Source organism: Phyllobates terribilis, unplaced genomic scaffold (genome assembly GCF_046119375.1).
Source record: "Phyllobates terribilis strain yellow unplaced genomic scaffold, ASM4611937v1 Scaffold_1__5_contigs__length_1240528914, whole genome shotgun sequence".
NCBI lineage: Eukaryota > Metazoa > Chordata > Amphibia > Anura > Dendrobatidae > Phyllobates > Phyllobates terribilis.
This window is the reverse complement of record NW_027362761.1, coordinates 533,610,489-533,622,602: the sequence shown is the minus strand read 5'-3', so window position 1 is coordinate 533,622,602 and position 12,114 is coordinate 533,610,489. Positions and strand designations below refer to the sequence as shown.

At 40.4% G+C, this 12,114-nt stretch overlaps 1 protein-coding gene across 1 annotated transcript in view; it reads right to left on the bottom strand.

Annotated features, from left to right (window-relative positions):
* LOC141168673 (granzyme A-like) overlaps positions 1–11,422 on the bottom strand; it is a 37,241-nt gene extending 25,819 nt beyond the window's left edge. Inside the window, exons 1-2 of the mRNA XM_073655069.1 lie at positions 11,244–11,422; positions 5,608–5,743 (exon numbers count right to left, since the gene is read on the bottom strand). Coding sequence (XP_073511170.1) covers positions 5,608–5,743; positions 11,244–11,298 — 191 coding nt within the window. The 5' untranslated portion in view covers positions 11,299–11,422. The remainder of the gene's footprint in view (positions 1–5,607; positions 5,744–11,243) is intronic.
* Positions 11,423–12,114: the final 692 nt, after the last annotated feature.

Sequence of the window (12,114 nt, the reverse complement as noted above, 5' to 3'; positions counted from 1 at the left end):
TGGACAAGCCCGTTAATTATAAAATGAAGCCCTGTAGACAATCCTGACAGCAAGTAATATACTCACAGTCAGGATTCAGCTCTGCCTGCAGGTTCCATCAGTCATCACATGGCCACCTCACTCACATGCGATTTTCATACTTATGGTCACCTGACAACGAGCTTTTCTTCCTGCTTCTCTCAGAGAGAATTAGGAAGAGCAGCTCGTCGGCACGTGACTAAGGACACGGCCCCACTATCAGTATTTGGACACGGCCCCACTATCAGTATTTGGTCAGCATTCAGTCAGTATTTTATCTCAGGAGTGGGAGCCAAAACTGAGTGAGGAACAATCAGAGAAAAGGTATAATAGAAACAAGTCACCAATTCTGCATTTATCACCCACTCCTGGTTTTGGCTCCCACTCCTGAGAAAAAATACTGACCAAATACTGATACTGATAGTGGGGCCGTGGCCTTAGTGTGCAAATCGCATATGTGCTGGGGAAGGAGCGGGAGAGGGGAAGGGGGGGCGCCAAACTGAATTCTTGCGCCGGGTGCCCGGGTGCTAGAAGACCTAGATACACCTCTGATCTAATCTAATTCATCCAATAAGCAGTCAAGTTTATCCAGCCTGGAGTTGGAAAATCTGTGTAAAAATGATGATATGATCAAAATACTCACTGCCTAATAATTGTGCACACAGTGTATATGTGATAGTAAATAATATGGTACAAACATGTAAAACAATATATACTTTGAGAAATTACAGAGAAAAAACACAAAAAGTATGATGCAGATATAATATCATATGTATAGGTCATTTAGACCCGATGGACACCGCAAAGAACCATAAGTATAGTTAAAGCAAACCTGTCAGCATGAAATACTGTCCATTCTGCAGGCACAGTGTTATAGTGATCTTATAGATCAGGGGGAGCTGAGTAGATTGAAATATATTTATCGAAGAAAAGATTCAGTATAACCCGTGTTTTAATCATTTAATCCCCTGCTTTTTCTGGGATTTTTGGTCCAATGGGCGGTCCTATCAGTAATTGACAGCTATCTTTACATGCACACTTACACAAAGAAAACTGTCAGGTGTTGATTGGGTCACCCACTGGACTGAAAATCCCAGAAATAACAGAGGCTAAATGATTAACACACAGTTAATACTGAATCATTTCTCAAAATTCATAATTCTCAAAATTATATAATAATCTACTCAGCTCCCCCTGCTCTATAACATTGTGCCTGCAGATTGGACTGCATTTTTATTATGACAAGTTTCCTTTAAAAAAAGATGGTTGTGTAGGTGTGACATTGTTTTCTTCACACCTGTAGAAGTAAAGTTCACACTTACTACCTATGAAAAGGTTAATTGGTGAAACTTTTTTTTCTTCTTTGAAACATCACATTTCAGAACAAAGGCTGGCTTCTTTGTCAGGAATGCAAATCCAACAAATCCAGGGATTGATCGACAGTGCCCAACTAAATTGTGTTACATTCAGTGACATTTTGAAACTGCAATCAATTAAGTCCCATGTAACACACATGTAATAAAACTAGAACTAGTCTACAGTTATATGACAGAGATGAACAAACACATATGATGCAAATCCAATGTTAGAAAATTCACAAGTCCAGGTGTATTTGAACAAATTTAGATTCAATATTTGCACAAATTGCCCAACCAATGCCCAATGCCATTTAACACAAAACAGAAAGTTGCATGAGCCAGAGAAGGATTTCATGACCTCATGTGCGGCCATGTGGGCTTCCCCATGATGTCTTGCTGCATCATGTTATCAACTCTGCTACATCTCTGTACCAACTCTGCTACTTTATGGTACGGGTTTGCTTTACCAATCATCACCAACCCAGTTGTGCTATATAAGTCATCACTGTTCCAACTTTACTACATTAGCTTGACATCTCCTTTATAGCCCACGTCTCCATCCTGCTGCTCCTGTGCCACCTGTCCTTGCAGCTCTACAGGTCTTCTTTCAGACCCAGGGCTTTGAGGATCCATCTCACCAGTTGAGACGAAACAAACTTAGAAATAAAAATGAACATTCATTGTCATATGATAAAAGAAAAAAAGGACAGATCTACTTGTGTCCAAGCATTTCAGTAATCCTAGTTATGACATCTCCAATATTTAAAGGACATCTCTTTTCAACCACTGCAGTCTCTTCAAACAATTTCAGATCTGTTCGCTGCCGATCAGATATCACGGTGGTCCTCTAAAATCATGAATTTTTTTGAAGATATATATATATATATATATATATATATATATATACAGTACAGACCAAAAGTTTGGACACACCTTCTCATTTAAAGATTTTTCTGTATTTTCATGACTATGAAAATTGTACATTCACACTGAAGGCATCAAAACTATGAATTAACCCATGTGGAATTATATACTTAAGAAAAAAGTGTGAAACAACTGAAAATATGTCTTATATTCTAGGTTCTTCAAAGTAGCCACCTTTTGCTTTGATGACTGCTCTGCACACTCTTGGCATTCTCTTGATGAGCTTCAAGAGGTAGTCACCGGAAATGGTCTTCCAACAATATTGAAGGCGTTCCCAGAGATGCTTATCACTTGTTGGCCCTTTTGCCTTCACTCTGCAGTCCAGCTCACCCCAAACCATCTCGATTGGGTTCAGGTCTGGTGACTGTGGAGGCCAGGTCATCTGGCGTAGCACCCCATCACTCTCCTTCTTGGTCAAATAGCCCTTACACAGCCTGGAGGTGTGTTTGGGGTCATTGCCCTGTTGAAAAATAAATGATGGTCCAACTAAACCCAAACCGGATGGAATAGCATGCCGCTGCAAGATACTGTGGTAGCCATGTTGGTTCAGTATGCCTTCAATTTTGAATAAATCCCCAACAGTGTCACCAGCAAAGCACCACCACACCATCACACCTCCTCCTCCATGCTTCACGGTGGGAACCAGACATGTAGAGTCCATCCGTTCACCTTTTCTGCGTCGCACAAAGACACGGTGGTTAGAACCAAAGATCTCAAATTTGGACTCATCAGACCAACGCACAGATTTCCACTGGTCTAATGTCCATTGCTTGTGTTCTTTAGCCCAAACAAGTCTCTTCTGCTTGTTGCCGGTCCTTAGCAGTGGTTTCCTAGCAGCTATTTTACCATGAAGGCCTGCTGCACAAAGTCTCCTCTTAACAGTTGTTGTAGAGATGTGTCTGCTGCTCGAACTCTGTGTGGCATTGACCTGGTCTCTAATCTGAGCTGCTGTTAACCTACGATTTCTGAGGCTGGTGACTCGGATAAACTTATCCTCAGAAGCAGAGGTGACTCTTGGTCTTCCTTTCCTAGGGTGGTCCTCATGTGAGCCAGTTTCTTTGTAGTGTTTGATGATTTTTGCAACTGCACTTGGGGACACTTTCAAAGTTTGCCCAATTTTTCGGACTGACTGACCTTCATTTCTTAAAGTAATGATGGCCACTCGTTTTTCTTTACTTAGCTGCTTTTTTCTTGCCATAATACAAATTCTAACAGTCTATTTAGTAGGACTATCAGCTGTGTATCCACCTGGCTTCTGCACAACACAACTGATGGTCCCAACCCCATTTATAAGGCAAGAAATTCCACTTATTAAACCTGACAGGGCACACCTGTGAAGTGAAAACCATTTCCGGTGACTACCTCTTGAAGCTCATCAAGAGAATGCCAAGAGTGTGCAAAGCAGTCATCAAAGCAAAAGGTGGCTACTTTGAAGAACCTAGAATATAAGACATATTTTCAGTTGTTTCACACTTTTTTGTTAAGTATATAATTCCACATGTGTTAATTCATAGTCTTGATGCCTTCAGTGTGAGTGTACAATTTTCATAGTCATGAAAATACAGAAAAATCTTTAAATGAGAAGGTGTGTCCAAACGTTTGGTCTGTACTGTATATATATATATATATATATATATATATATATATATATATATATATATACTGCTCAAAAAAATAAAGGGAACACTCAAATAACACATTCTAGATCTGAATGGATGAAATATTCTCATTGAATACTTTGTTCTGTACAAAGTTGAATGTGGGGACAACAAAATCACGCAAAAATCATCAATGGAAATCAAATTTATTAACCAATGGAGGCCTGGATTTGGAGTCACCCCCAAAATTAAAGTGGAAAAACACACTACAGGCTGATCCAACTTTGATGTAATGTCCTTAAAACAAATCAAAATGAGGTTCAGTATTGTGTGTGTCCTCCATGTGCCTGTATAACCTCCCTACAATGCCTGGGCATGCTCCTGATGAGGTTGCGGATGGTCTCCTGATTGATCTCCTCCCAGACCTGGACTAAATCATCCGCCAACTCCTGGACAGTCTGTGGTGCAACGTGACGTTGGTGGATGGAGTGAGACATGATGTCCCAGATGTGCTCAATCGGATTCAGGTCTGGGGAATGGGCGGGCCATTCCGTAGCTTCAATGCCTTCATCTTTCAGGAACTGCTGACACACTCCAGCCACATGAGGTATGGCATTGACCTGCATTAGGAGGAACCCAGGGCCAATCGCACCAGCATATGGTCTCACAAGGGGTCTGAGGAACTCATCTCGGTACCTAATGGCAGTCATGCTACCTTTGGCGAGCACATGGAGGGCTGTGCGGCCCTCCAAAGAAATGCCACCCCACACCATTACTGACTTACTGCCAAACCGGTCATGCTGAAGAATGTTGCAGGCAGCAGATCGCTCTCCATGGCATCTCCAGACTCTGTCACGTCTGTCACATGTGATCAGTGTGAACCTGCTTTCATCTGTGAAGCACACAGGGCACCAGTGGCGACTTTGCACAACCCCCATCTGTGGACGTCGGGCCTTCATACCACCCTCATGGAGTCGGTTTCTAACCGTTTGTGCAGACACATGCACATTTGTGGCCTGCTGGAGGTCAGTTTGCTGGGCTCTGGCAGTGCTCCTCTTGTTCGTCCTTGCACAAAGGCGGAGGTAGCGGTCCTGCCGCTGGGTTGTTGCCCTCCTACGGCCCCCTCCACGTCTCCTGGTGTACTGGCCTGTCTCCTGGTAGTGCGTCCAGCCTCTGGACACTACGCTGACAGACACAGCAAACCTTCTTGTCACAGCTCGCATTGATGTGCCATCCTGGATGAGCTGCACTACCTGAGCAACTTCTGTGGGTTGTAGAGTCCGTCTCATGCTACCACGAGTGTGAAAGCACAGCTAACATTCAAAAGTGACCAAAACATCAGCCAGAAAGCATTGGTACTGAGATGTGGTCTGTGGTCTCCACCTGCAGAACCACTCCTTTATTGAGGGTGTCTTGATAATTGCTAATAATTTCCATCTCTTGTCTATTCCATTTGCACAACAGCGTGTCAAATTGATTGTCAATCAGTGTTGCTTCCTAAGTGGACAGTTTGATTTCACAGAAGTTTGATGTACTTGGAGTTATATTCTGTTGTTTAAGTGTTCCCTTTATTTTTTTGAGCAGTGTATATATATATATATATATATATATATATATATATATTATACATATAGTATGCATATATTTTCACATGCAGACGTCTCTGCACCACCATTCAGAAATCTGATTTACATTGGAAAGTTACTTACATGAAGCACTCTGCAGATGTTAATACCCAGTCTGACTTAATTAATGCTCCACCACAAAAGGTTTTTCCAGTTCTCACTAAAGCCATGTATGGACTTGAGCGAGCTTCCTTACCTCCTACAATATCTGCAGAATTACCTGCAAAACACAATAATATGGAAATTAATTAATAATTAAATACATTAATAAGATAAAACTAAGGACTGTTAATTCTTTATCTTTACAACTTACGATCCAGCTGAACTCATCGTTATCGTTCTATTACCATATGTAACAGTTACCGCTGGTGCGAATCCATCGGCCACGTCATTAATCTGTGGTTGCTGAACGTGAGCCCTGAGAACTGCCTTTTAGCTGGCGGAATCTGCAAAATGATTTTTGATTAGCTGACCTGGCGCAAGGTTACTTGTGCATCATGTCACAAGAATTTTGGGCCGGGCGGTCTAATTAAAGAAGGAGCTGGAGATGCCATCCAGCAAGAGTTGGCTCTCAACAGCCACAGATTACAGAAGTGGTTGATAGACTGAGACTTTTGAATTGGTATTTCAAAGCGGTCCTCGATTTGAATCAATATATCAAAGTGGTCCTTGATTTGAAGCCATGTATGTTTAGTCCTTGACTATAGCACAGGGAAAAAGGGACTTATTTGTCAATGACATATTTACTGTATGTTCATTCTAAGAAGCCCCTGTATCATATATAGCCCATTATTTATAAACGCTATAAAGGTACGTCCACATAAACATATTTTCGATCCGTGTGTGCAATGGACCACACAGGTACAGCATATAAAACTGTAGCTCTTTAAAACTTGTCCAACAATACCCTTACATGGCCAGTCTGTTCCTCTGTTATTAAAAAAATGTGTGTTTGAATTGATATGCAAATGAGGCTGAAGTACTATGGTAGATCTGAAGCTTTTGTCACTCCAGTTCTACTCCCAGCCCAGTGAGGCCTCCTTCTGATTGACCGATGTATTTTTTGCCGTAAGTCATACATCATAGAGGCTGTCAGTCAAGCAGAAGGAGGTTGTATTTGACCAAGGCATCAGATCTACCACAGCCAAGCTGTTAAAGAAGTGAGAATACCATTCTTCAGGCGCATTCTGTTTGGAAGATACTTTACAACAGAAGTGATGGCTAAAAAGACACCAGGAAAATGTCTGGCCATTTTCTTTGAGTGTTTTGTCAGTGTTTTGTCAAATGCTTCTATCCTTTAGATTTATGTGTGTAACTGGCAAAAGAGAAGACAGAAGCGGTAATAAACTGTTTCTGTTCTCTCCCCAGGGTTTGCGGCTGTGTATGACAGCTGGTGACCAGACTTGCTCCTACTACATTTCCGGAGCTTTAATCCCATGTAGTAAATGTAAAATGGTACAGGATTAAAACCTAGGACCCAGCATTGTAACTTTTTGGTACTTGGTCGTTATCAGGATTAAGGGATTGTCCACTAGTTTGCCATTAATGACCCACCCTAAGGAAAGGTCATTGATATCAGATTGGTTGGGGTCTGATACTTGGCACCCCCACATTCAGCTGTTGCCAGCACTGAGAAGATACTGAGAACACTATATAGAGTACATAGCTCCATACTCTGTATGAAGCTAATACTGAGAATTGCAGGTCAACTTATTGATGTAGGAAACTAGATGACGACCTGATCTTTATATTGTGACATTGCTCTAGACATCACCTATTCTGGGTCTTTATTCTTTGATATGAAAAATCTCATTTTGGATAGTAGTAACCTGAGTATATAGAGGGTAAAGTCTATGAACACACTTGAAAGGGCCAAGAAATGTATGATGGGAATAAAAGGAGGAACGCTCTAGAAAAGTTTGGGGTTACTGACAAGAAAATGATGGCAAATAATAGTCTCTTATTACCTTTTTATGGTGGGAATGAAGGTAAACTAATAGCGAGAATAGATTGCATGTATCTATGATGTGCTTTTTATTATTTTAATACTAATAAAGATAAAAAATCCTTAAAGGAGTTGTTCAGTTTATTATTTTTTTTATTTATTTTTCATGCAAAAAATAACAAATACAGCTATAATTACCCACTGCCACACCACCGCCTACTCTCCACGACTGCTTCCGGTCTTTGTGGATATGACTGCAGTGATTACGTGACTTCGACATCACATAACTGCTGCAAATCATTGGACTAAACAGTGTTGCTGACGTAGCTGGCATTAGACCGCTGAGCCCAGTGATTGGATGCAGCAGTCATCTAATGTTACTTTGTGACATCACCACTGCAACCATTACAGCAAACACCACATGCAGTAAGGGTGACAGTGGGTAAGTATAGATTCTGAAAGAAAGATAGGAATATATCAGATTAGAACAAACAAGCCAGCAGAATTATCAAAAGGATATTATGTAGTCAATTGCATGGAGGTATAGGAAGTGGAGACCAAAAAGTAAGGGAGATCTGTTTATATCCAATAAAAAAGTATCAAGCATAAAATATAAATTGTAATAAAAATTATAGAGTATCAACTGTTCAAATGTAAAGTGTAGAAAATCAACAGAGTTCAAATCCAGACTAGAGAGCAAAAAAAAGAAGGAAATTCATCCGTGACACAGAAGACTACATACTGTATCTGGCCAAGTCTACAGATGGCAGTCCACAGGATTCACCTTGCCCCACGGACAGTCCCGTTCCTATTACTCTGCAGCAACATCCAGCTCCGAAAGCGACCAATACCTTTCACTCTCAAACCATTTTATTAGGGTCACAGAGAAACTGACCACTAAGAAACCAGTATGGAGGGGTGGCAGACGTCACCAGAGACCCATGAATGCAGGCATCAGCTCAGGTAGCCAAGAACCCCTGATCTACAATATATCATCCTACACGCTTACACCAAGCCTATCATTCTGCCCGATCCCCTCCTTTAACATGTTCTATTTAGGCCAAGACCTACATCATTTTTTTCGTCCTATACACTTGAAAGCACACTTTTCTAACCAGGTATCTCAGATTGCCTCAACAGAAAGTAATACCACTTCTAATTGTTCAACCTTCAAGAGTCACAAACTTGCACTCCATCTACGAAGCCACTTCAATCCACCCAAGACCTATCATCCTGTTGAGACCTGCAGTATATATACATAGAATTCTGCAACAGATCCAAAGCGGTCACCTTAACTTGCAGAACAGTTTGACATGAGATTGCATATAATTTTTGTACATATTTTCATTTTTGCATTGTTTTATGTTTATCACATTATATTTTCCACCATTCAGTCATGGCCGAACCTGTTGACACCTTTGAAATTGTTCCAGAAAATGAAGTATTTCTCCCAGAAAATTATTGCAATTACACATGTTTTGTTATACATATGTTTATTTCCTTTGTGTGCATTGGAACAGCACAAAAAAACTGAAAAAAAAGCAAATTGGACATAATTTCACACAAAATCCCAAAAATGGTCAAGACAAGATTGATGGCACCCTCAACTTAATTTGGTTGCACACCCTTTGCGATAAATAACAGCAATTATTCGCTTCCTGTAACTATCAACAAGCTTCTTACACCTCTCAACTGGAATTTTAGACCGCTCTTTTTTTGCAAACTCCTCAAGGACTCTCATATTTGAAGGGTGTCTTCTCCCAACAGCAATTTTAAGATCTCTCCACAGGTGTTCAATGATATTTAGATCCAGACTCATTGCTGGCCACTTCAGAACTCTCCAGCGCTTTGTTTCCATTCATTTCTGGGTGCTTCTTGAAGTATGTTTGCGATCCAAATCCAGCTTTCTGACACTGGGCACTACATTGCAACCAAAAATCCTTTGGTAATCTTCAAATTTCATGATGTCTTGCAAACAGTTAAGGCATCATGTAACAGCAAAAATACCCCGAAACATCTTTGAACCTCCACCTTATTTGATTGTAGGTGCTGTGTTCTTTTCTTTGAAGGCCTCATTCCGTTTTCGGTAAACAGTAGAATGGTATGCTTTACCAAAAAGCTCTATCTTGGTCTCAGATATCGCTTTCCCAGAAGGATTTTTGCTTACTCACTTACATTTTGGAAAACTGAAGTCTAGCTTTTTTATATCTCCGTGTCAGTAGTGGGGTCATCCTGTGTTTCCTACTATATATAGTGTTTCATTTCATTCAAATGTTGATGGATAGTTCGAGCTGACACTGATGCACTCTGAGCTTGCACAACAGCTTGAATTTCTTTGGAACTTGATTGGGGCTGCTTATCAACCATCCGGACTATCCTCCATTGCAACCTTTCATCAATTTTTCTCTGTTGTCCACATCCAGGGAGATTAGCTACACTGCCATGGGTTGTAAATGTCTTGATTATATTGCGCACCATTGACAAAGAAACATCAAGATCTCTGGAGATAGACTTGTAACCTCAGATTGTTGATATTTTTCAACAATTTTGGTTCTCAAGTCCTTAGACAGTTCTCTTCTCCTCTTTCTGCTCTCCATGCTTAGTGTGGCACACACAGCCACACAATGCAAAGACTGAGTCAACTATTTTATCTGGTTTCAGGTATGATTTACATATTGCCCATAACTGTTACTTGCCACAAGTGAGTTTGAACAAGCATCACATGCTTGAAACAAAGTTGCTTACCCACAATTTTGGAAAGGGGCTAACAATTTAGTCCTGCCCATTTGTGTGAAATGATGTCCAATTTTCATTTTTTGCTCTTTATTTTGTGTTGTTCGAATACAAACAAAGGAAATAAACATATGTATAACAAAACGTGTAATTTCAATAATTTTCTGGGAGAAATACTTCATTTTCTGGAACAATTTCAAGGATGCCAACACTTTCGGCCATGACTGTATATCCATGATGTACTGATAGGCACTATAGATGACCTTGATAAAGATCATTATTGGTCGAAACATTGGACCTTTTCTTGCAGGATCAAAATAAAATATTCACTTATTGCGTCAAGATCAAGATCTTCATTCTTTACCTTTTAGTGCTGAGGTTTTTTGCCTACAGTGGGTAAGTAAAGCTGTAGTTTTAAGTCAATGGAATAAAAACATAAATAAACTGGAGAATTCCTTTAAAGTACAATATGCCCTGCCCAGCACCTGTGCCTTCCTTTGCCGTGTATAAATCTATCATATGACCAGGCTAAACTTGGATTTCAGGGGGTATGGTGTATCCAGGGAGATGGGCTGGAGACTGAATCTTTCTCTTTGCCACAGAATACTGCTGATCTTATACTTACAATTGTACAGTATATGTAATATTCATGAGCCTGCGTCTGACTCCTTGCATTCCATGGAACAAAGTGCGTAATATGATTCAGAATTCACCCAGTTTCAGAGTAGCACCTTCAAACTCTATAGCAAAGAGCTTGTAAGCATTGTGCTCCCTGCCTAGGAGATCGGCCACAGCTGTTAGACTGCAGAGGTGGCCAGTAACATAATCAACAAGCAATTAACTACAAAATGAAAACAAAATGTCCATTTATAAAAAAGGAGAGGATTTTTAATAAGTTGGAAATTACAAAGTTTTTTGTTTTTAGAAGCACTTTACAATTATATCTATTTAATAAGATGAAACCATTCCCTTACGTTAAAACCAGAAAAAAACAGATCATAGTCTTAGAAAACCTGGTGAAAGTCAAATATAGGATACTTACAATTTTTATCCTGCAGAATGACCACTAGAAGTAAAAGATTCCAAAAAGCAAGCATTGTCCTGAAGTCAAGAAACTTTGCAGAAGAATGTGATGGAGAAAGAGACCTCGGTATAAGAATACAATTGTTTGCTGAGTTGTGGTTTTGGTGAAGCCTTCACTTTCATGTTCTCATTAGGTAAGATGGTAGCACATAAGAAGCTGTTAAATTTAGGTTTTGTACAGGAAACTACATTTATGTTGCCAGTTTAATAAATTATATTACATCACAATGATGGTTGTAGTGGTGAATTTACATTTATATAATACATTTACTGTCCCAAATTGTTCCGAGGACTCATATCTAACCAAAAGTATCTACCTTTCTCCCAAATTCACTGATGGTTTAGTAGTGATTAAGGAGATTGGCAATTGTCTCTGCAAAGTGATATGTGGATGCAAGTAAAATGAAGGACACCATAAGGAGGCAAACCTAGTTCTTAGGGCCAATATAGGGCATGAGTTTTGTAACGTGTTCCTAAAGTTATATTGCACTTGGTTGATAGGTATAATGTGTAAGGGGGTAGAGAGTAGAAGATGTACTTAGTCAATGTTCCACAGCACTCGCAACTAAATGTCGCCATCTACTGTTTGGACTGGACATACAGGAACTGAAGGATGGAGAGTGCGTTTCCAAAGGGAAGAGATTAAAGGGGATGCTGGGTAAGGTGATGTGTCACCCTACCTGGATGCCACAAGTGTAAATAAAGCTGTGTCTGAGCGCAAGGGGGAGGTTCTCTGGTCAGGGGAACATTAGCATGCAATGCCTCCTGTCTCAGGCCAGTAGGGGGAGCAGGCTGCCCCTATAAAAGCTGGTACTGAGGGCAGGGTTGGG